General features: G+C 46.3%; 2 protein-coding genes across 2 annotated transcripts; one reads left to right on the forward strand and one right to left on the reverse strand.

Moving 5' to 3' along the window:
* Window positions 1–2,534: 2,534 nt before the first annotated feature.
* Window positions 2,535–6,649, reverse strand: LOC136473757 (probable N6-adenosine-methyltransferase MT-A70-like). Its single transcript, XM_066471397.1, has 7 exons — window positions 5,451–6,649; window positions 5,070–5,168; window positions 4,407–4,490; window positions 3,930–4,279; window positions 3,377–3,593; window positions 3,153–3,232; window positions 2,535–3,051 (listed from the first exon to the last, which is right to left on the reverse strand). Exons 1-7 carry the CDS (start codon window positions 6,546–6,548, stop codon window positions 2,859–2,861), a joined length of 2,121 nt encoding a protein of 706 aa, XP_066327494.1. The 5' UTR covers window positions 6,549–6,649; the 3' UTR covers window positions 2,535–2,858.
* Window positions 6,650–17,340: 10,691 nt separating this feature from the next.
* Window positions 17,341–17,700, forward strand: LOC136470032 (uncharacterized). The gene has a single exon (XM_066468006.1). It carries the CDS (start codon window positions 17,341–17,343, stop codon window positions 17,698–17,700), a length of 360 nt encoding a protein of 119 aa, XP_066324103.1.
* Window positions 17,701–21,826: the final 4,126 nt, after the last annotated feature.

Raw genomic sequence — 21,826 nt, forward strand, 5'->3', positions numbered from 1 at the left:
AAATAAATCATGCATGATTTCATATGACACAAAATAATTATTACACAAAATTAATTTCTCACCATCTTGTTAATGCGGCGCTGACGAAGTGTAGGTTCAAACGCAAAATTGGCACACATCCAATACCTCTGCCTATACGTGTCCTCCTCATCGGACTTGGCTACCTTATAACGATCACCGCAAAAGCACATATGCACTGGAACACCACTAGGCAGAGACAAAGGGTCAAAGGCATTTTCGATCATCCGGCCATAACTACAATTGAACCAATTTCGTTCTAATTACTGAAATGAATGAACATTAAACCCTAAACCCGTAATACAACAAGATGGACAGAGGTTACCTTGGTTTACTAGATTTACCACGCCTTGACATCCTACGGTTGCATAATACAAAAAATTAATAATTGCTTAAAACCCTAAGTAATGACGTACCTAGGGTAACAAAATAGACTTAATATACACCAAATCAATGCGTAAAAAATGGAGAGGGAAGACAAGATACCTTGCCCTTAAAGATCTATGGATCAAATTAAAGTTTTCAAGGTGCAATTAGTCGATTCAAGAGATTGGGCGGGTTTGGGAGAGGAAGAACCCGAGAGGGAGGAGTAACAAATGGAACAAGCCTCGGATAGAGAGAGTTGGCCGTGGGTTTTGAATCCAGGCTCAGCGCCATGATGTGTGGCGCCGTGCTCGGCGCCGTGATCTATGTCGCCGAGGTATTTGCCACGTAAGCGCCAGATCGGCTTCCACGCAAATAAGGGCCACGCACCTCGGCGCCGTGAATCGTGGCGCCGAGACGTGTTACCTCGATGCCGTGAATCACAACGCTGACCCCCAGGGTCCAAAGTTGAGTTTACATCGCCCAGGAGTCTAAACGTGAATTTTCTTCAAAAAAAAAGGGGGTCAAATTAAAAAAAATAGGATTCCTCACCTCCATGAACGACGAGGGGGATGTATCCAAAGACTTCAAGATGCTTGTTTACACCATGTTTCAGTAATACTCAGTAATAGAAGGAACTTATAAGCATCTCGATGTCATGAATATTTCACCTAAAATGTGTTGGGTATAAGTGACCTATGGTTCACTTTGGTTATTGTGCGATGACTTTCAATTGCTACGAGTGTTCGTAACTTGTTGTTGTACCTACTGCAGCTGCAGCTGCAATTTCCTCCGCTAACCACTGTAGCAACAACAACTGCAATGCTGCAAGTAGAAGCGAACACAAGCTTTACATATGAATATAAGTTATTATTTCCTCCGCGTGGTACCGTCACATAATTGCCTTATACCATCTTACTTTGTTAAGTTTCAATTTTTTTTAATCCTATTGGCTATTTCTCACAGCATTTTGTTTTTAATTAAGTTCTATCTTGTGGACTCAAGCTATCCTACTTGAGTGGGTCGGGTTTCTAGCTGCACCCTATAGACAAAGAGATGAAAGTACCATTTGTTTGAGTTTCACAATGTTATTGATCACTTGTTTGGTGTGCGACAAGTGAGATATTCAACCATCTTCATTAATCTCTTAACAATATTTAATTGAGCGTATTTGGTATTTTGAAAATGAAGTGGAGAATTTTATTGAACTACTAAATTATCCTAGTGAAGTCAATCAAGAATAATACTGGCATGCATGGTTGACTTCATTCGGGAGAGTGCTGTTAGTGATCAAGGATCAAGCTCCTTTGTGTGTGATCAAAATGAAAACTATTCCCTCCGTTTCAAATTATAAGTCGCTTTGACCTTTTTGATACATCATTTTTGCTATGCATTTAGACATATATTATATAAAGGTACATAGAAAAATGGATGTACCAAAAAAGTCAAAGCGACTTATAATTTATAACGGATGAAGTACATGCTAATATTTGAAGCATCTTCATCTCGAGGGAGTGGCCCCAATTGTGAATTGACAGATGAAGAGGGAGAAATGAATGTGTTCCATGGTAACCTTGTCTATACTTTGGTATGAGGTGATATGTTCTTTGTAGAAGAATAATATTTGTATGGACACAACCTCAAGTTTATATGAATGATGTTTTATTTAAATTATATGAATCATTATGGATTTCCATACTCTACAAATGAGCTTCAAACATGTCAAAAAAGTGATAAACAATCCAAAATACTCCCTCAGTTCTAAATTATGTCATTGACCAAAGTAGTAGAGAGAATTATAAAAATTTATGACATCAAATAGGTATACTATAAGAATATAATTAATTAAGAATCTAATGATACTTATTTTATATCATAAGTGTTAATATTTTATTATATAGATTTGATCAAACTTGAGATGCTTTGACTCTCCAAGAAAGTTAGAATGACTTGTAATTCAGGACTGAGGGAGTTGTGACTTGTGAGGCATTACAAGCTAGCATTAACATCCACAAACAGCAATCAAACCCACCCAAAATCCAGGTGTTTGCACCGTCATCTGTATCCACAGTTGAGGTTCAAGCTTCCTTTCCACAATGTATCCACAATCCACCACCTAGCTGCTTTTCCAAATTCAGCAGGACCAATGCATGCACCACATTAACCAATTTCCCAACAAGGAATAAAATTATTGCCCTCAGAAAAGAGAAGCAGATTTCCTTTCATTTTTTGGACATACACATGCATTTGGAATTTGGAAAACAAGACAAGATGGGCCCTGATTACATTGGTGGGAGTATTTGCTGGGGCTGTTACAGTGCAATTTTCTTTCACATGATATACTTATGAAACAAATCCTCGGTAACCAAATACAACTGAGCTGCCTAATTTTACAACAGGGGTAACACTAACAGTGATGAAAACTGTATGATCAGTTGTGGGTCCTGACACGGGACTTGCAAGTAAGTTTGCTAGCATCAGACAGGCCTCTCGCCACCATCTGGCGCAGCAGCCTTCTGTGAACTACTTTGGTCAACATCCATTGGTGCGCTTGTCCTGGGAGGTGATGGTGGTGAGACCTCAACATCGGGGTAAGCAGCCTTGTACCTTGCTCTCAACCCTTCATCAACAAGCCTTACTCCGTTTAATTGGTTACCCAGCGAAAGCCATCTGCCCAGGAGAAAAAAGGTAAGTTGAAATATAATAGTATGCATCTGGATAGAATGAGACAGAAAACTTAGCCAAGAAGAGAGGCAAGGACTAGTACACACCCAGCTTGTGTATTATGCATTCTTGCAAACAGTTCCAACTTCCTTGTCCTTGGGCTAATTCGTTCTAGCATTGCGTACATCTGCACAAGACAGATTTGAAACATCAATCCTGTTCTTAGGTTTTCAGTTTTGCCTTGGGATATATGCAATTTTGTTGGAGGAAATGCAAGCATCAAACGATGCTTTTGCAAGCAACATATAGTAGCTAAATAAAAATTTAATACCTCATCAGGTTTTCTGCTTGTTTCACGGACTTCAGCAACAATAACATCAGTATCTATATTCCTGTTCACTAAAGGGTTTCCTTTTATTCCAACAAGACAATGTTCTTTGCTGTGATTCAACCAATGGCCAGTGCGGCCAGTTCGAATGATACGTTGAAGTTGATTGGTCTTCACCCAGATAATTTCTTCAACACGCTTGTAACCCCAGAGCTCCAGACTGAAGATTAAAAAAAAAAGAGACAGTGAATAGATTAAAGATATTAACAGAGTCTAGAGGACATTGGTCTAGAAAAAGATCAGAAGAGGAACTAAAAAATAAAGACATTGTGCTGGAATAAAGTCCACACCAAAGAGTAAAGGAACATTTATAAAAGTTGTAACGAATCTTGCCAATATGGCACACATATCGTCTACATTAAGTAACAAGTATATGACTTTATGAAGCATGGAATCAAAACCCTTCAACAGCCATTGGGATCTTGTTGGAGAAAACATATTGTTAGTTGTTACAGTAAAGCTAAAAAGAATTAAGGTTTAAAAACAGAGAACTTACCATTCACGCCCAAGTTCCATGGCACGACCAGTGACCCATAAAAAAATCAAACCATCAGTTTGCAAAGTTGGAACATTAAGCGTCCTCATTTCATCATCAGCCATTGTGCCATATGGTAGCTCCATATGAATATCCCAAGGGGGGTCAGCCATAATTACTCCAAATTGTCCTAAGATGTCCATCCTGAAGTTCCGAATGTCACAGTTTATCCATTGCGATTCTCCAAGCTCTATTTCTGAACAATATTCAGCTCTCTGGGGCTTTATCTGCCTAGGTGGTGCAAGGGCACCAGCCATCATTTGAGGTACATCTGGTGTTTGATCAAGCTCGTAGTGGACATATTTGCAAGTCTGGACATTGTACAACATATGTAAGATACATACTTGCAAGTCTGGACATTGTACAACATATGTAAGATACAAAAGTCACACAAATACATGATAGACATTATATCAAAAGAAAGAACACTATGGTCACCTTTGTGTGACGGCATGTGTCTAGGAAAGAGCAATCTCCTAGGTTTGTATCAGTATGTGGAGCTATAATACGCCGAAAGTGGACCTGCTCACAGTGAAACAGAATTACATAAAAATTAACGGTGATACCTAAAAACCATGTAAGAGGGATACAAAAATTCAATGAATCATATGAATATAACTGAGAAAATTATATTGTGTGATATTAATAAAATGGCACATTTCTCAACAAAGTAAAACCTTATTTTTGCAGGTTATAGCAATATAGCCACATGCTGTGTGAAAATAATTTAAGTTAGGTTTGCCACAAAATATCAGTAGTTGTCTTTCCAAGTTTCTAAATCATTTGCAGATAAAAATACATAACCCATTTCTCCTGGCATTGACTTCGAGAAACAAATGGAACTGAGATTTTATCCTTACCAGTTTGATCTCATTTAAAAAACTAGGAGGAACCACTAAAGGTAAAGGATGGTTTTGCATATTACTATAACTAAGTAAAGATTCTAGCTTTGCCATAAAAATTGTGGCTAAGCGCTTAATGTCAATGGACAAACTGATTTCTTATAAAATTGATGGCATTAATAGTGGTGTGTGCTTTTTTTTCTTCGAAAAGAAGAGAAATTATCAAAGCAGGGAAACCAAGAAGAACATTAACACTGACCTTATCACAGGCCACAAAAGAATCTGTTTGGCGTCGGCAATCTTCTTTAGTTAAGTTGGTACAATATTCCTTCAGCTGGGAGCCACCCTTTGTTTTAAACTGAAAGAAAGAAACCAAAGGTATAAAAAAAAATGTGATAATCAAAAAGTCAAAAGCATTACCAATAACCTGAATATAGAGTAAATCGTAGTTTTAATGTGTCGGACGCAGAGGCTACAATTTTGGGAGTTAGCAAAAGCCAGGTAATGACAATGGAAGCACCAACACCGGAAAATAAAGTTGCCTAGTCTTTCACACAAAGCCTGTAAGCCATCATGTAGTTTACTAGTGGCGGCTCCAACAACTCAGTTAAGAACATCACAGGGTGAAGAAAGAACAAACCTTTGCAGCAACAGCAGTCTCCTTAGCTGTAGGACGGTGAATGAGATCCAGCAGCTCCTCTCCAGTCTTTGTATTCTGCTTCTCTCTATATGTCTTCTTGTTTAGCAGCAGTTCAAGGTCCTTAAGATCATCCTCCTCTGTCCTCAGCTTCAGCTGCGTGGAACTCGGCGCCGGACCACCACCCATTGGGATAACTGCCCCTGGTGCCATGAATGGTCGCTGCAGCGGCATCAACCCTGGCGGCATTCTGGGCATTGCCATGCCCCTGGGACGTGGGAACATCGGTGGCATTGGGTGACCCCACATATCCGGCTGCTGCAGTGGCGGAGGCCTTGGTATGATGGCGCTGTTAGTATCAGTATCGGTGGGAGCCACCTGTGGAGTCGTCGGAGGTTGGATTTGGAGCACAGAGGAGGATTCTGGTAGCTCTTTGAGGAGTTTGCTCCGGTCGATGGCCCAGACCATAGTCATCTGCTTGCCCCCAATGAAGGCCTCCTCGATCTGCAAGCTGCCGCTGTCTTCCGCGATGCGACGGAGCGCAAGAGCAACCGCAGCGGGCGCGGAGCCCCCAAGCTCAGCGGCGAGGTCGGCCAGAGCAGCCCGCTCGGCCTCGCTGGCGGACGACGTTTCGGACTGCAGGCGGCGCGCGAGCGCAGCGGCATCGATCTCGGCAAAGGGGACGAGCTCGAGGAGACACACGGCAACCATGGTACGCACGGCATCGATGCCACCACCGGTTCCCGCGCCCCCCGCGGCGGCGGAAGCTGGGGAGGACCCCGGCGAGGTCTTGCGGCGGGTGGAGCGGGCCGGGTCGGGGAGGGCGCGGCGGTGGTGGGGCTTGAGGCTGGGGTTCTGCACGTGGATGCTGGCGTTGGGGTACAGCGTGGGGACGAAGGGGCGGCCGTTGAAGGCGGCGATGAGGCGGAGGGATTGGTCGAGGGTGGGGACCAGGTCGGGGACGAGGTGCTGCAGGGAGCCGATGAGGTCGAGTTGCGCCTCCCGGCGGGTAGTGATGGACTCCTCCAGGGTCCGGCACTGCTCGCGCATGGTCGCGAGATCGTCGCCGCCGCCGGGGGCGGCGTCGGTCTGCGCTTCCATGGTCGTAGGCGACGAGATCGACGAGGGTTTTGGATCGACCAAAGCTAGTAGCTGCGGCAAGGAATTCTGCGGCAAGTTGGGGGCCGCGAAGGAAGGGGAAGGTACACTCCGTCGGCCCACTTCTGACGTGAGCCCTAACTCAACAATTTCTGCGGCAGCTGGGCCGCGCCCTTCTGTCTCAGATTTGAGATTTTTTTTTTTTAAACGACGTGGCTAGCCCACGGGGCCCGTAGGGCCCGATGAACACACACGTCCAGACAACTACACAGCCCACCCCCGATGAACACACACGTCCAGACAACTACACAGCCCACCCCATCTGCCTTCGCCCCGCTTTCGTCCGCCTTCGCCCCGCTCCACGGTGTACTCCGTCACGTCTCTACGTCCGCCGGTCCTTCCCCTGACCCCCTCCTCTCTCTCCGCGCGGGCGGCACTTGGGAGTCGGGATGAGCAGCTGAGGACGAGCACGCCCCCAGTGTACCCCGACCGAAGCACCCCTGTCCGTCGGCCCCCAACTCACCCCCGACGCACAACATAAAACACTTGAAACATGAAAAAAAACATTTGAATGCAATATACGTATGGAAACAAATCAAACATTTGGCACATGCACTTACAACATGTGTGTGAAACACATGAAACATCCAAATAAAACACTACAACTTGCAACATGAAAACGCTTGCTGCAACATAAGATTGAAACAATTGAAACATTTGGAACATACTGTTGCAACATATGTGTGAAACATATGCAACATCTAGATAAAAAACGATTGCAACATACGTCTGGAAACAGATAAAACATTTTGAACAAACTCTTGCAACATGCCTCTGAACCACTTGCAACATGTACAAACATCCCCCGATCTACTTTTGCAACATCAAAATGAAACAATTGCAACATACATCTGAAATGTCTGAAACACTTGAAACATATATATGCAACATAGGAGAGGGGAAGGTCGGGGCTGGTCGATTCCGGCCGTTGGGGTGGGAGCCGGCGGCGAGCCATGGAGCACAAGCACCACCAGCACCGGGCACGCTCGTGGGTGCCCTTGGCTCGTCCGGGGAAGACCTGAGGTGCCACGGCATGTGCTCCCCAGCGGCCATGGCGGGGTTAGCGGCGCGCGCGAAGGCGATGGGGGATGGACGGACGGCGAGGGAGCGAACGACGCAGGTGACTGGGACGGGGCGCGGGTGGGGGCAGGGCATGGTGTGACAGCTGACTAGCGTGGTAGGGGAAGGGGCGTGGTAGGGCGGAGTGGCCAAGACAGGCGGATGAGCGGATAAGCGTAGTGGATATTTTTTTTGAGAGAGAGTGGATGAGGATGAGCTGCATCTGGAGAGGACGAATGCCGTGGCCAAGCGTTATCGATTAAAAAACTATTTGACTCTCATCACCTAGTTATTGATATATTCGTATTTTACTTTCTCGACCTTAAAATAAGTATTTTTCTCCACGTAAAGTTTTGTTCGACTACACACCTATCCATCTCAATCCCATGTATTAGGATGAAAAATTAATTAATTTTGTTCATTGCGGTCCACTCCAACACACTTGAATTGAGATGGATATGAGTGTAACCAAACATGTCCTAAATTATTTAATACAATACAAATAAGTGGTTTTTAATATGGTTTTAAGTGGAAAAGGTGACATAGCTCAATTATATACCTAGTGTTTTAGTTTATTTTTTCATCATGTACTGTGAAAAACAAGATATCTTTTTTTTAGAACACGACCTCACGTGTATTTCATTAAGAAGTGTAAACAAAACAAACAGCAACTATCCCGGCGAGCTGCCAGGATAGGAAAGTTCACAGTCTTACCGAAACGAGCAACCGGACAGAAACAAGCATAGCGGATATTATCTCAAAAGCACAGTGCGACGAGCGACAAAAACACTAGACAATAGAAGAAACGACCAAGAACTCAGCGATCGCCACGAACCCAGCAGCGATCCACTCGTCGGTCTCCTCCAACACCAGCTTCGCAACCTGCTGGACCGTGGACGCGGAGTTGTCGAAGGTACGTGATGTTAGTCCTACTCGACTAAAAACAAGATGTCATTTCCTCAAATTTTTAGTAGCATGCAAATCATATGTTCTCAATAATTTTGGTGTCTAAAGGCTTTATAGTTCATCAAGGATAGTGAGCTCCACATGTCATAGCACATCACTTTCTCTTCCTCTTATATGTTTAATGTGCTAAAATATGACCCACTAGGTTGCAGTTAGATCAATAGAAAATGTTCTAGTTAGTATAAATGCAGGACATAAAAAAACAAGATCCTTTCCATAACCTTAACATATCCACTTACTTGTATGCATCGTTATTATTTATTCATCTTTAGCTACAGTGGATATAGAGCACTGGTGCTCAATGATTGGCACCAATAGCATTATGAACCTCAATGATAGGAAAACCTAACAAGTTCTACAAATGTAACCCACCTCTGGTAGCCTCTTGGCATATAAGGGATCATTTGGCAATACTCTTTGGAGCAGGCTTTAGTTTTTTTTTTGGTGAGAATCACTCTTGTTTAGCCAGAGAACAAAAATTCACGCAGATTTTGGTGGGATCAGAAAATAGTCACTTCGCCGTTTACGCTGGGAGCTTGGAGCTAAACGACACTCATTGCTCCCTATTCAACTCTCACCAAAATAACTTTCCATCTATTCCTCCTCCTCAATCATCACTACTGGAGGCCGCGGCTTTGCCGAGTGTTTCTACACTCGGCAAAGAGCCCTTTACACTCGGCAAAGTACGCTCGGTAAAATTTTTCTCGACAAAGGGTCCTTGCCGAGTGTTTTTTATCGGGGCACTCGGCAAAATAAAAAACAATTTTGTCGAGTGCTTGGGGCGGCACTCGGCAAAATATTTTCGGCCATTGCGCGCCGGCCGTTAACGGTTAGTTTGCCGAGTGCCCGACCCAGCACTCGGCAAAAAAAAAATTTCTTTTTTTAAAAAAAATTACTTTGCCGAGTGCCCCAGCCCAGGCACTCGGCAAAAAAAATTATTTTTTTTAAAATTACTTTGCCGAGTGTCCCAGCCCAGGCACTCGGCAAAGTTTTTTTTTATGTTTTTAAAAAAAGTACTTTGCCGAGTGCCCCTGCTAGGCACTCGGCAAAGTTTTTTTGTTATTTTTTTTAAAAAAATTACTTTGCCGAGTGCCCCTGCCGAGGCACTCGGCAAAGTTTTTTTAATTTTTTTTAAATAATTTCTTTGCCGAGTGTCCCTGTTTAGGCACTTGGCAAAGAATTTCTGGAATTTTTTTTAAAAAAATACTTTGCCGAGTGCCGCGGCGAGGCACTCGGCAAATAATGTTTATTTTAGTTTTTTGAAAAAACTTTGCCGAGTTCCTTGCCCATGGCACTCGGCAAAGACCCCGAGAATTGCAATTTTTTTTACATTCCATTGTAACAGACAATATATATATATATATATATATATATATATATATATATATATATATATATATATATATATATACATCAATCATCACATCTATATTATCAACATGCATTATATATCACAAGCACACGCATATTTAATAAATCCATCGAAAATCCATCACAAATGCACCAAAGTTCAACATTACAAGTTTATTATTACAAGTTCAACATCACAAAGTTCAACATCCCTACTGCGGCAACGGAGACTGCAGGTGTGGCCCCCTGGACAGCGGTGAAGGACCGGACTACGGCGAAGGGTTGACGTGATCAGCCGCCGGTGACACGCTAGCAGGATTGTTTGAACCCGTCGACGGAGGCTGCACAAAAGAGAAGAGATTACATGTGTTAGACTCAAAATTGAAAATTTTGGCAGCACCTCCCCTGCACGGGGAGGTTTCCAACCTGCAAGAAACAACGGCACGAAGGCCGATAATCACAACGGCATGAAGGTCGACAATCCCAACGGCACGAAGGCCGAAAATCACAACGGCACGAAGGCCGACAATCCCAACGGTACGAACACATTAAACTTTCATACTCACAGGAGTGAAGTGTCGAACCGGAGCTGGAGCTGGCAACTGCACTTGGACACCAGATGCTTGCCCGATGGTTTGCATGATCTGATATATGTCCGCCATCTGCTTCTTCGTGGCCTCCAGCTCTGCGGTCAGGTGCGCTTGCGTCTCCCTTGTCTCTGCTAGCTCGGCATGTAGTGTTTCAATCACATGTTTCAGTATTGCAAATTTGATCAATGTGTGTAACGTTCAATGTACGACAAGTGAAACCAGAATTACCTGAAGTTCATCGACCCACGATAGTGTTGGAGTAGGCCGTGCACGTATGGGAAGGCTTCTGGTCGTGCTCCGTGCCCTCACGTCAGAGAGAGAGGGTGCAGAGCTCGAGGAGTCGGCGCCATCTGCAATCCACAACCGCCCGTGCTTCCTGCCTTGCCCCAGCCTCACGATCACCTCTGTCTCAAGGGGCTCAATGCTTAGATTGTGATCTGAGCCATGGAGCGCCCTAACCGCCTCCGTGTAGTCTCTGACCTTAGCGCGGATGCTCGGGTCAGAGTAAGCCTGGGCAGGGGCATCCAGGTTGAAGACGACACTAGATTTCACTAGGCCCATGTGGGACACAGCCCATGCCCCAAACTCTGACACCAGCACGTCCGGCTGTGCCACCTCCTGCAAGAAAGACGGCAAGATGATTAGAAATCAAGCAAAATTGAGTGTTAGAATAGATAAATGACATCTCGTACAAGTGCCCGCTTGAATGCGGGGAGGTTGCGGCTGCCTTGGTGGTGAGTTGGAGCGGTCCTCAGTGCCCGCTTCCGCTTGCCTTGCTTGTGCTTTGCGATGTACACCGGGTCAAGGTACTTGTCCACGATCCTCGACCATGCCGATCTATACGACATGCACCACGAGGCTAGCACCTACACATCATCAAGTGTTTGACATATAAGAAGATCAATTCTGGACCTACTAAATCTCAAAACGAATCAATATTATTCACCTACCTGAAGGTACTGCTCCTTGGTCAGCGCCACCTTTCTTGCGCCGGTTTTGTTGAGGAGCTCTTTCTTGATGGACCTATAGTAGTCGACGTGGGCCTAGAGTCACGCCTCATGAATCATGTCACCGACGTACTTCTTATAGGCTCTGTGTGTTGTTTGATCCGCCAGGGTCTCTCTACCTTCTTCGGCCTTGAAGTACCTCTGCATACAAACACGATGTATCCGTTCATTATTTCAATAAAAGACTTAAGCAATGGTGGAGATGTATTGAGCTATGTTGTGAGACGCTTACCCAAAAGTCCGACAAAACCCGCTCCTGCTTGTTGTCCTGCTCGTCATCCGAGCTGAGCTTGTACCTGTCACACGACTAGGCCGGCTCCCACCTCCCCTCTTTCAAGTCCACAAGGCCGGGGAAATGTTTCCTACATAGACATCCCAGGATGGTAGCGGGGGTGCGTGGGGGGTCAAGAGCACCCGACAGAACTAGCCAGCCCCTGCATAAGTGATTATGAAAAATTATTAGTTTCTCTTTTGATTTTCAACATATTATATGAAGTACTAGTGATAACATCTATAGTTACTTACCTTCTTCCCATAGGACGAACCAGTGGGCGTCGGTTAGGAAGCGGAACTGGAGGAAGGCTTGTGGGACCTCGCAGGTAGGGAGCCAACTGAGCAGAACTGTCCTCCATCTGCTGAGTCCCCTCGTCCCCCGACAGAGTGTCTATGGTCATGCCCGTGGCCGCCACGTGGTCCTCTGGGGTAGGAGACGGGTCCTCTAGCTGGTCAAGAACCGGGGGAGGAGGTGGGTCCCTCCTAGGGCGACCTTGGCCCCTACCCCTCCCCCTCCCCCTCCCCGTGCTGGGGTGACCCAGGCCTGCTCTCGCCACTGGGGGCGAAGACGTCCCCTCGCCTCCATCAGGAGGGCGTAGCCTCTAGTACACCGAGAGCACCTGCCTTGGTGAACGGTTACCCACCATCTTTGTTCTATCACCTGCAATGTACAAAGAATGAACAACAAGCGTTAGTACATACATGTCAAATAGTTCAAAATGAATAAACATAACAAAATTTAATAAAAAACATAGTATTACATGGTTTAGGAATAATCTTCATGATTGGGGTCATAGGTCTCATCATCACTGTCAAAATTGTCCAAATGGGCAACACTATTTGAAGGTTCTGTGTCTTCTTCATTGTTTTTGCCTAAATGGAATCGCTCAAGCATTTGAATGTCCTTCGGATTTAGCACTACATCTCCAGGGTCCTCGTCATCAACCGTTTCATTGTCTACTTCCATGGCAGTCGTCACACCGGGTAAGACTATCTCAAAGCTCCCTTTAGCCCATCTGCTTGATAGAAGTCTCCATCATATGTGTTTGTGTCGAAGGTGTAATCTTCATCATTTGGAACAGGTAGTTTACCGTGCGAAGATACCTGGTGCACAATAGACCAACCCTTAAGATGGTCTTTATCTTGGCACGCATATGGCGTATGATACACCTGCATGGCCTGTTGAGCCACAATATAGACATCTTTTCCTTTATAGACAGAATCATGCCTAATCTCGACTAGCCCAAGATGAGGGGTCCGTCTTGTTCGTGTAGGATCAAACCAGTAGCACTTGAATATGACAGGAGTAAGAGGTACCCGACCCTCGTATTCAAGTACATAGATCTCCTCAATTATTCCATAGTATTCGATGCCATTAGTGCCCAGCGTAAAAACTTGGTTGTTTGTGGTTTTCCGACCAGGCCGAGTCTGCTCGTGTCTTGACATGTGGAAGCGATATCCGTTCACGTCATAACCGGTATATGACTTCACCCTTAACTTGAAGCCATTTGCAACCTGTCTCAACTCGTCACTCATGGACGCATTGGTTTGCGCCTGCAAGCTCAAGCATGATACATCGTTATACTATTGGAACGTACGAGCTACTAAGGAATATCGACGAACGTACGACCTTTTGTTTGAACCAAGAAATGAAATCATGCCTCCTAGCTCCTGCACCCTCTGAAAGAAGGGTATCATGTTCGTGTGGGGTAGGATCCCTTGATTGATGCCACTCTTGACGAACAAATTCCCTATACCAAAGAGAATCAATGGGTTTCGATATAGAATAGTGACGTCGTATTGAAACAAGTTCGTTGAGAACTTACTTAATGAATGGCGCAACCTCGACAAGGTTGGTGAACACATATAGCGTGATTCTGCACCACTCTTCTGGATCCAATCTCTTGGGGGTCGATCCACTTGCGCTGCCTAGTTGGCATTTGAAAAGGCTGAGGGTCGATTCAACTTTGCCAGCATTGTAACGAGGGGGTGGATTATGCTTGCTAGGAAGGTTCAGCTTGTAGTAGGATGTCGTGAAGTTTGTAACCTCCTCCCGAATGCTTGCCTCTGCAATGAAAGCCTCAATTCTGGCTTTATTTGTATATTTCTTGGGAAGAGTCTTTAGACATCGCTCGATTGGATAGCACCAACGGGCCTACATGGGCCCCCAATCGTGCCTTGGTCGGGAGGTGCACAATCAGATGCTACATCGGCAAGAAGAAGCCGGGTGGAAAGATCTTCTCAAGCTCACAGACCAACTCTGGTGCCATAGTTTCCAATTCTGTAATGACGGTCGAAGATAGCTCCTTGGCACAAAGCTGGTGAAAGAAGTAGCTCAACTTTGCCAGCACTAGCCAGACATGCTCAGGGACATAGCCTCGAACCATCGACGGAAGTATGCGCTCAATCCATATGTGGTAGTCATGACTCTTCATCCCATTGACTCATAGAGTCTCTAAGTTCACTCCCCTGCTCAGATTCACTGCATACCCATCAGGGTACATTAAATTCTTGATCCATCGAAGTACTTCTCTCCTTTGATCAATTTTCAAGACATAGGGGGCCCTAGGCCTTCTCCACTGCTTTCCTATTGCAGAAGGCCGCATCTCTAGGTTTGGCCTACCGCACAACGTCACTAGGTCCACTCTAGCCTTAGGGTTGTCCTTAGACTTATCAGTGTCCATGAGCGTTGCCCAAAGTGCCTCGGTAATATTCTTTTCAGTGTGCATGACATCAATGTTATGGGGCAGTAGGAGGTCATCAAAATAGGAGAGCCTCATCAAGCTGGACTTATGAGTCCACATATGTTGCTCACCATATCCCATGAAACCACCATCTTTGTTGGGCACGAGAGCATCTATCTGAGCATGAACCTCCACCCCAGTCCTCAAGTGCGGTCTAGGGTCCATCACTTTGACACCTTTCGTAAAGCTCTTGATGTCTTCTCTGAATGGATGGTCAAGAGAGAGGAATTGATGATGTTTGTCAAACAATGAATACTTGCCACCCTTCTTCAACCATATGAACCTCACAGCTTCCTTGCATATTGGGCATGGGAACTTCCCCTGAACACACTAGGCGCACATTAACCCGTACGCCAGGAAGTCATGCAGGGAGTAGTGGTACCAGACGTGCATTTTGAAGCTAGTCTTCGTAGCTCGATCGTATGTCCACACCCCTTTGACCCAAGCATCAATCAACTCATCTATCACAGGCTCCATGAAGACACCCATATTACTCCCTAGGTGTCCAGGGATTATCAACGACAGGAACACGGTATGCCATTGAAAGGAGACGCCGAGGGGGAGATTCAAGGGGATGACGAACACAGGCCAACATATGTATGGTGCAGCCATCATGCCATATGGATTGAACCCATCTATTGCCAGCACGACACGTACATTACGAGCCTCCTCTACTTTGAGAGGATGCCATGAATTGAAGTACTTCCATGCATCAGCATCAGAGGGATGTACCATCTTCTCAGGATTGTATCGTGTGCCATTTTTGTGCCATGTCATCTGTTTCGTGGATTCCTCGGTCATGAATAGCCGTTGGAGCCTCAGCAGGAATGGAAGGTGTCGTAGGACTCTCATGGGGATCTTAAGCTGCCTCTTCTGACCATCGCCTAAGTCTACCTCCACATACCTAGAGGATTTACACTTTGGGCAGTACTTTGCATCCACGTGTTCTTTCCTAAATAGGATGCACCCCTTCGGACACATATGTATCTTGTCATATGACATCTTAAGTGCAAGAAGGAGCTTCTCTGACTTGTACAAGTTCTTCAGCATAATGTGTGTCTTCGGTAGCATATCGCTGCACACGGCCACCATCTTGTTGAAGCCTTCTTGACTTAGGTTTAACTCGGCCTTCAACCCCATTACGCGACCAATGGCATCCATCTGAGAAACATTAGTATGATCGTGAAGGGGTCTCTGTGCTGAGTCCAACATTAGGTAGAAGGCATCTGCGGTAGCCTCCATCTCCTCCTTGTCACGTCCTTCAGTGAACTGAGCTTGGTGCATGTCATCCAGCATGTCTGCTACCCCGACATCATCATTGAAAGCCTCGAGCCATGGTCTCACCACCTCCTCCCTGATACGATCGGCTTCACCATGGTGGATCCACCGGTGGTAGCTCGGAGTAAATCCAAACTTCACAATATGTTTACCCATAGTTAACCTATCTTTCCTTCTTTTGTTGTCACAACCGCTGCATGGACAAACCACTAGAGAATGGCCTCCAGCACTCTCGCCAAATGCATGCTGTAAGAATTCTTCGACCTTGACTATAAACAACAAGTCGTAATCGTGCTCGTCTCTCCAGAGCGTGTACATCCACTCACGGTCCTCCATCCTTTAATAGACGTATCAGCACATATGAGTCACCATCAATTGCATCTACGCGGTGTCCCTACTCTCTAATAGGTGAGTATAGGTCCTAATCCCACCCGTGGATACGTAGATGAGGTTAGTTTCCATGCTCCGCTCCTATCCGAGATGGAATTTCGGCAGCACCTCCCTGCTGTTCTCCTGATACACGTCCTACAAGGGAGAGTGTGTATCCAAAGAACAACAGGGGGGTGATGCCAAAACACCATCTCAGACCAGAGCAGACCTTGGAAACTAACTCATCTACGCATCCGCGGGCTGTCCAAAAAACGTGGACAATCCGAAACAGAAACACTCGCAGATATGCAAAGATCTGCATACCTCCAAAGATATCTCTTTCAGACGGGAGATGCCTAACTAGGCTACACCGATCTACGATGACAGACAAGCGGAAAAGAGGTGATTTATACCTAGGGTGTCGGTGAAGTCAGGCTAGCGAGGCAGTGGCGAGTCGACGTAGTGGCGAGGCGACGCAGTGCAGGCAGACCCGCGACACCGACGAAGACGATCGGGGACCTCCAGGTCACCTCCAATAGGCCCTGCTCTGCAAAAGAAGAAACACGGCACTATAAGTTCAAAATTTTGACAACACCTCCCCTGCACGGGGAGGTTTCCAAAACCTGCAAAAAACAACAGCACGAAGGCCGACAATCACAAATGGCACGAAGGCCGATAAGCACATCGGCACAAAGGCCGACATCACAACGGCACAAAGGCCGACAATCACAAATGGCACGAAGGCCGATAAGCACAGCGGCACGAAGGCCGAGCAGAGAAAGGGTGGATATACCTTGCCCGCGCTCGTAGGCGGTTCGATGACAGTAGGGACGTCGACGGGACGGGCACGCGGAGAAGACGGCCAAGGCACCTCCTCCTCCCCTCCACCTCGGCTTCCTCCCCCTCTCCCCTTCTCCTCCTCCTTCCTCTCCTCCTCCTCCTTCTTCCTTTTTCTTCTCTTTTTTCCTTCTCCTTCTTCTTCCTTTTCCTTCTCTTTCTTTCTCCTCTTTTTTCTTCCTTCTTCTTCCTTCTTCTCCTCCCTTCTTCTTACTGCTGCTTCCTCCTCCTTCTTCCAAGCCGACGGTAAGACCAGGGGAGCATGGGGGCGCGCGGGGCCGGCGCGTGCAGGGGAGGACGGTCGCGCGCGCCGGCGGTGGCAGCACGCGCGAACGGCGGCGCGCGCTTGGGAGCCACGCGGCCTGGCGGCGCGGCTGGGCTGGGGGGTGCTCGGGGGCGGGCGATGCAGGGGCGGGGGCGCGCCAGCGCGGTGGAGCGGGGTGGCGGCGCTGGCGGGCCGGGGATGCGCGCGCCGGGACCGAGCAGAGCGGGCGGGCGGCGCGGCCGGGCTGGGGGATGCTCGAGGGCGGGCGATGCAGGGGCGGGGGCGCGCGGTGGCGGGGGCTCGCTGGCGTGGGCGCGCCGACGCGGCGGAGCGGGGGTGGCGGCGCTAGCGGGCTGAGGATGTGCGCGCCGGGACCGAGCAGAGCGGGCGGGCGGATAGGGTTCTAGGGTGGGGGGGATTTTGGGTCGGCGGCCCATTTTCTATTGGGCCTTTGCCGAGTGCTCCAGAAAGGGGCACTCGGCAAAAAAAATTTATTATTTTTTAAAAACATATTTTGCCCGGTGTAAGCCTTGGGCACTCGGTAATTTTTTTTTAATTTTTTAAAACTTATTTTGCCGAGTGCCAGCGCCAGGCACTCGGCAAATTTTTTTTTATTTTTGAAAATCAACTTTGCCGAGTGCCCCCTGGGCCGGCACTCGGCAAAGCCCACTTTGCCGAGTGCCCCCCATGGCACTCGGCAATTTTTTTTTATTTTGGGCCCAAATTTTTTTCTGTGGCCTTATGACAGTATTTCAAACTCTATTTTAAAATTTGGGGCAATTTTGACTTTTCTTTGATATATTTTATTAGTTTATTTCGTTTCGTCGAATTTTTTAGGATATTTCAAATTTGAACTGCAGGTACATGGAATAATGAACTTTGGTCATCCAAGAATTGATACTCATGATATTTAGGGTATGTTTAGGCCGTATCCAGGAACTCACATGAAATCTCGAGCATCTCGTTGACGTAACATGTTGAGGTACTTGCTAGAAATGTGATTTTAAATTATATAAAATGCAAACGAAGTCCAAAAATCACGAAACTTGTCGAGGCATCGTGTTATCGCATGTGGAGGCTGTGGTAAAAAATTGTGAAGGTTTCGAGCAAGTTGTGACGTCGGATGCCAAAAACCCAGACACCACATGTGGAGATGTTTGGGTTTTTGGCATCCGACGTCACAACTTGCTCGAAACATTCACAATTTTTTACCACAGCCTCCATATGTGATAACACGACGCCTCGACAAGTTTTGTGATTTTTGAACTTCGTTTGCATTTTATATAATTTAAAATCACATTTCCGGCAAGTACCTCGACATGTTACGTCAACGAGATGCTCGAGATTTCATGTGAGTTCCTGGATACGGCCTAAACATACCCTAAATATCATGAGTATCAATTTTTGGATGACCAAAGTCCATTATTCTATGTACCTGCAGTTCAAATTTGAAATATACCAAAAAATTCGACGAAACGAAATAAACTAATGAAATATATAAAAAAAGTCAAAATTACCCCAAATTTTAAAATAGAGTTTGAAATACTGTCACAAGGCCACAGAAAAAACTTTGGGCGCAAAATCAAAAAAAAATTGCCGAGTGCCATGGGGGGCACTCGGCAAAGTGGGCTTTGCCGAGTGCCGGCCCAGGGGGCACTCGGCAAAGTTGATTTTCAAAAATAAAAAAAAATTTGCCGAGTGCCTGACGCTGGCACTCGGCAAAATAAGTTTTAAAAAATTAAAAAAAATTGCCGAGTGTCTGGGACTGGCACTCGGCAAAATAAGTTTTTTTTTAAAAAAAAATTTGCCGAGTGCCATCCGTTAGGCACTCGGCAAAATCTGATGGCAGGTGGCCGCCGTCACGGGCCGGGCACCTTTTGCCGAGTGGGACTTTTGCCGAGTGCCTGGCACTCGGCAAAGCCACCTTTGCCGAGTGCTTTATTTTACCGAATGCGGCACTCGGCAAAATATTGCTTTGCCGAGTGCCCCGATAAAAAGCACTCGACAAAGTCTCCGGCACTCGGGAAAGTACAGTTTCCAGTAGTGCATGCTCCCTTACCAGAATCATTCCACTAGAGAATGGAGAAGCTGGAGCTAAGAATCGGACAGGTGAAGCTTACCAAACATACTTTAACAACCTAATCACAAATGCAGAAGAGAACTCCTGTGAAAACAAGATATATGCATGTCTTCGTCGGAAAAATATGTAAGGTACGGATGTGTGTCTCCAATACGGAGAACGGTAAGATGCAAATAAAAAACGCAGTGGCCGTTTTGGGGATATAGATGAACAACCAATTCGAAGGAAGAAAACACAGCTCTATTCAGCTAGTTTCTTCGGCCAAGCAGTCATTCAGCATAAGAAATAACAAATCAAGACACGCTGGCACAAGGCCAAAATTGATCTATCGAGATCCACTTACCAGTGACAGTGTGCCAGCAGTGGAGAGTTCTGTTATGAATGAAGAATACATGAGTGATATTGGTTCGGCTCATCGCCTCTTTCCCGATGATACACTCAAGAAGGATATGAGCCGAAACAACATCACGCCATGTCGTCTTATTCTCTCACTTCTCTCAATCATTTCCCTCTGAATCGGATGCATCATGCACAGCTCCCAGAAAGTTGGCTACCCTTGTCTCCGCTAGCGCGCGCTTCATCTGTAGTATTCTGTAAGCGATGAGCAACCGAAGGATTGTGGGCTTTAAAGCGAACTAGTACGTTCTATGTATGGACAGCCTATATATGAAGCAGGCAAGCAGCAGCTCTCAGCACCCCTTTGCCTTTCTTCACTATCTATAAATAATTGGCGCTAGCTCCTGGATATGCCCAAGGATCAGGGGAAAACGATGCCCGTCGACATCGCTGGTGGGATCCCACTGACCTGCAGCTAACCTCTCCGATCTGAATTGTTTTAAGCACTGTGATAAAAAACTGGCTATAGTCCTTGTTTAGGGCAAAACAATCTAGTTCTAGTCCTAATGCCAGGCTGCCCCTCACGAGTCGGCGAAAGTGAAAACATGTGTCAGTTTGGATCATTGTATTTGTCAAGAATCTTTGTCCTTTCACGATTGGTATGTTGCAAACTCACCACCTTGTTGTCCATGTTCCTATGATTGTTGTACTATGTGTTTGGTTGCATATGCTACGGTATTCACTGTACCTACTATATACTAGATAATATATCTTAAACAATTTGAGCCATTACTTTTTATAGATTTTCTTAAATTAACTAATTTGCATGCGTAGCCTATCACGGAAAAGATGAACCTTGGAACAAACTCTACACGTACGTAGCAGCCTCAAATATAGCTGACAGTGACTGACGGTGTTAAATATCTATATATCTTTTGGCTTGATAACCTAACAGAAAAATAGAGATGGACCCATCGCTCTCAACTGAACATAAAATGGATAATCCCTTTTGCACAATCAGAGATACAATAATTCCCTTGCAGGACGTCGCTAAAACCATAAGTTCTTCTAGACAGCCACATGGTCTACAGAACATAGATTTCACTATGGTTTTCTATTGCAATATATGCAAATTTGAACAAGTATTATTAACAGATCTTTTCAGACCAATCTATATATATTTTTGCAATGTTTCGATCGAAGTACATATTATATATATGCATATATACAAATGAAAGCTCAAGATCTTTTTGGTGGAGAGCAGAACTAAAGATGGCAATGGGCCCCGATCCCCGATTCCCCGCGGGGAATTCCCCTATTAGGGGACGGGGATGGGATTAATTAACCCCTCACGGGGATTTAAATGGTAGGAAATCTTTCCTTCGTCGGGTCTAACGGGGCCGGCCGGGTCTGGTAGACTGTCCCCTGTCCCCGTTTCCCCGCGTCCCCGTTTTTCAAAGCCAGCCTGTTTACTCGGCCCATCAAAGCCCAAGTCGAACATACATATATAAGCAACAGAAAAATTAACTGCCCCCCAGTCCTCGTCCTCTCCTCTCCCTGTCTCGCCCGCCGCCGCCACATTGCTTAGCTGCATGTCACCTGCACCACACCCCATGCGCTACTGCAGTCCACAAGGTGACCCCATGGGAGCACCCGCGCGACCCTCCAACAGCGGCGGCGCATCCGCGTCTGGCTCCCCAGCGGTAGCAGAGGAGCATCACGTGTGGCTCCCTAACGGCAACAGCGCGCGGCACCCACAGGCAGCAATGGGTGCAGCGCGGGTCTCCTAGGCCAACGGTGGTTTCTTGAAGCAGGTAGGCACTGGAGCTTCAGATAAGACTTACTTGTCACCGGCGCCATGGATTTTTCCTTCACGTCACTTCTCAAGATCTTCCATGACCACACAATAGATTGAGCCCGTGAGCTTTGGCGGGGACGGGGATCCCGACGGGGAATTTTCCACATGTGGGGACGGGGATGGGGGAGAAAGTGTCCCGTAAGCTTTGGCGGGACGGGGATGGGGACGGGGACTTCTTCTCCCTACGGGGACGGGGATGGAGAGGCATT

This window comes from Miscanthus floridulus, chromosome 8, assembly GCF_019320115.1.
Source record: "Miscanthus floridulus cultivar M001 chromosome 8, ASM1932011v1, whole genome shotgun sequence".
Classification (NCBI taxonomy): Eukaryota; Viridiplantae; Streptophyta; class Magnoliopsida; order Poales; family Poaceae; genus Miscanthus; species Miscanthus floridulus.

Excerpts from the sequence above, each read along its gene's own strand:
- LOC136473757 (XM_066471397.1), bottom strand. The coding sequence starts at position 6,548 with ATGGAAGCGCAGACCGACGCCGCCCCCGGCGGCGGCGACGATCTCGCG. Across the intron at positions 4,280-4,406 it reads ACACATGCCGTCACACAAAG|ACTTGCAAATATGTCCACTA; the intron begins GTGACCATAGTG and ends TACAATGTCCAG. Across the intron at positions 3,052-3,152 it reads ATGCATAATACACAAGCTGG|ATGGCTTTCGCTGGGTAACC; the intron begins GTGTGTACTAGT and ends TCTCCTGGGCAG.
- LOC136470032 (XM_066468006.1), top strand. The coding sequence starts at position 17,341 with ATGGGGGCGCGCGGGGCCGGCGCGTGCAGGGGAGGACGGTCGCGCGCG.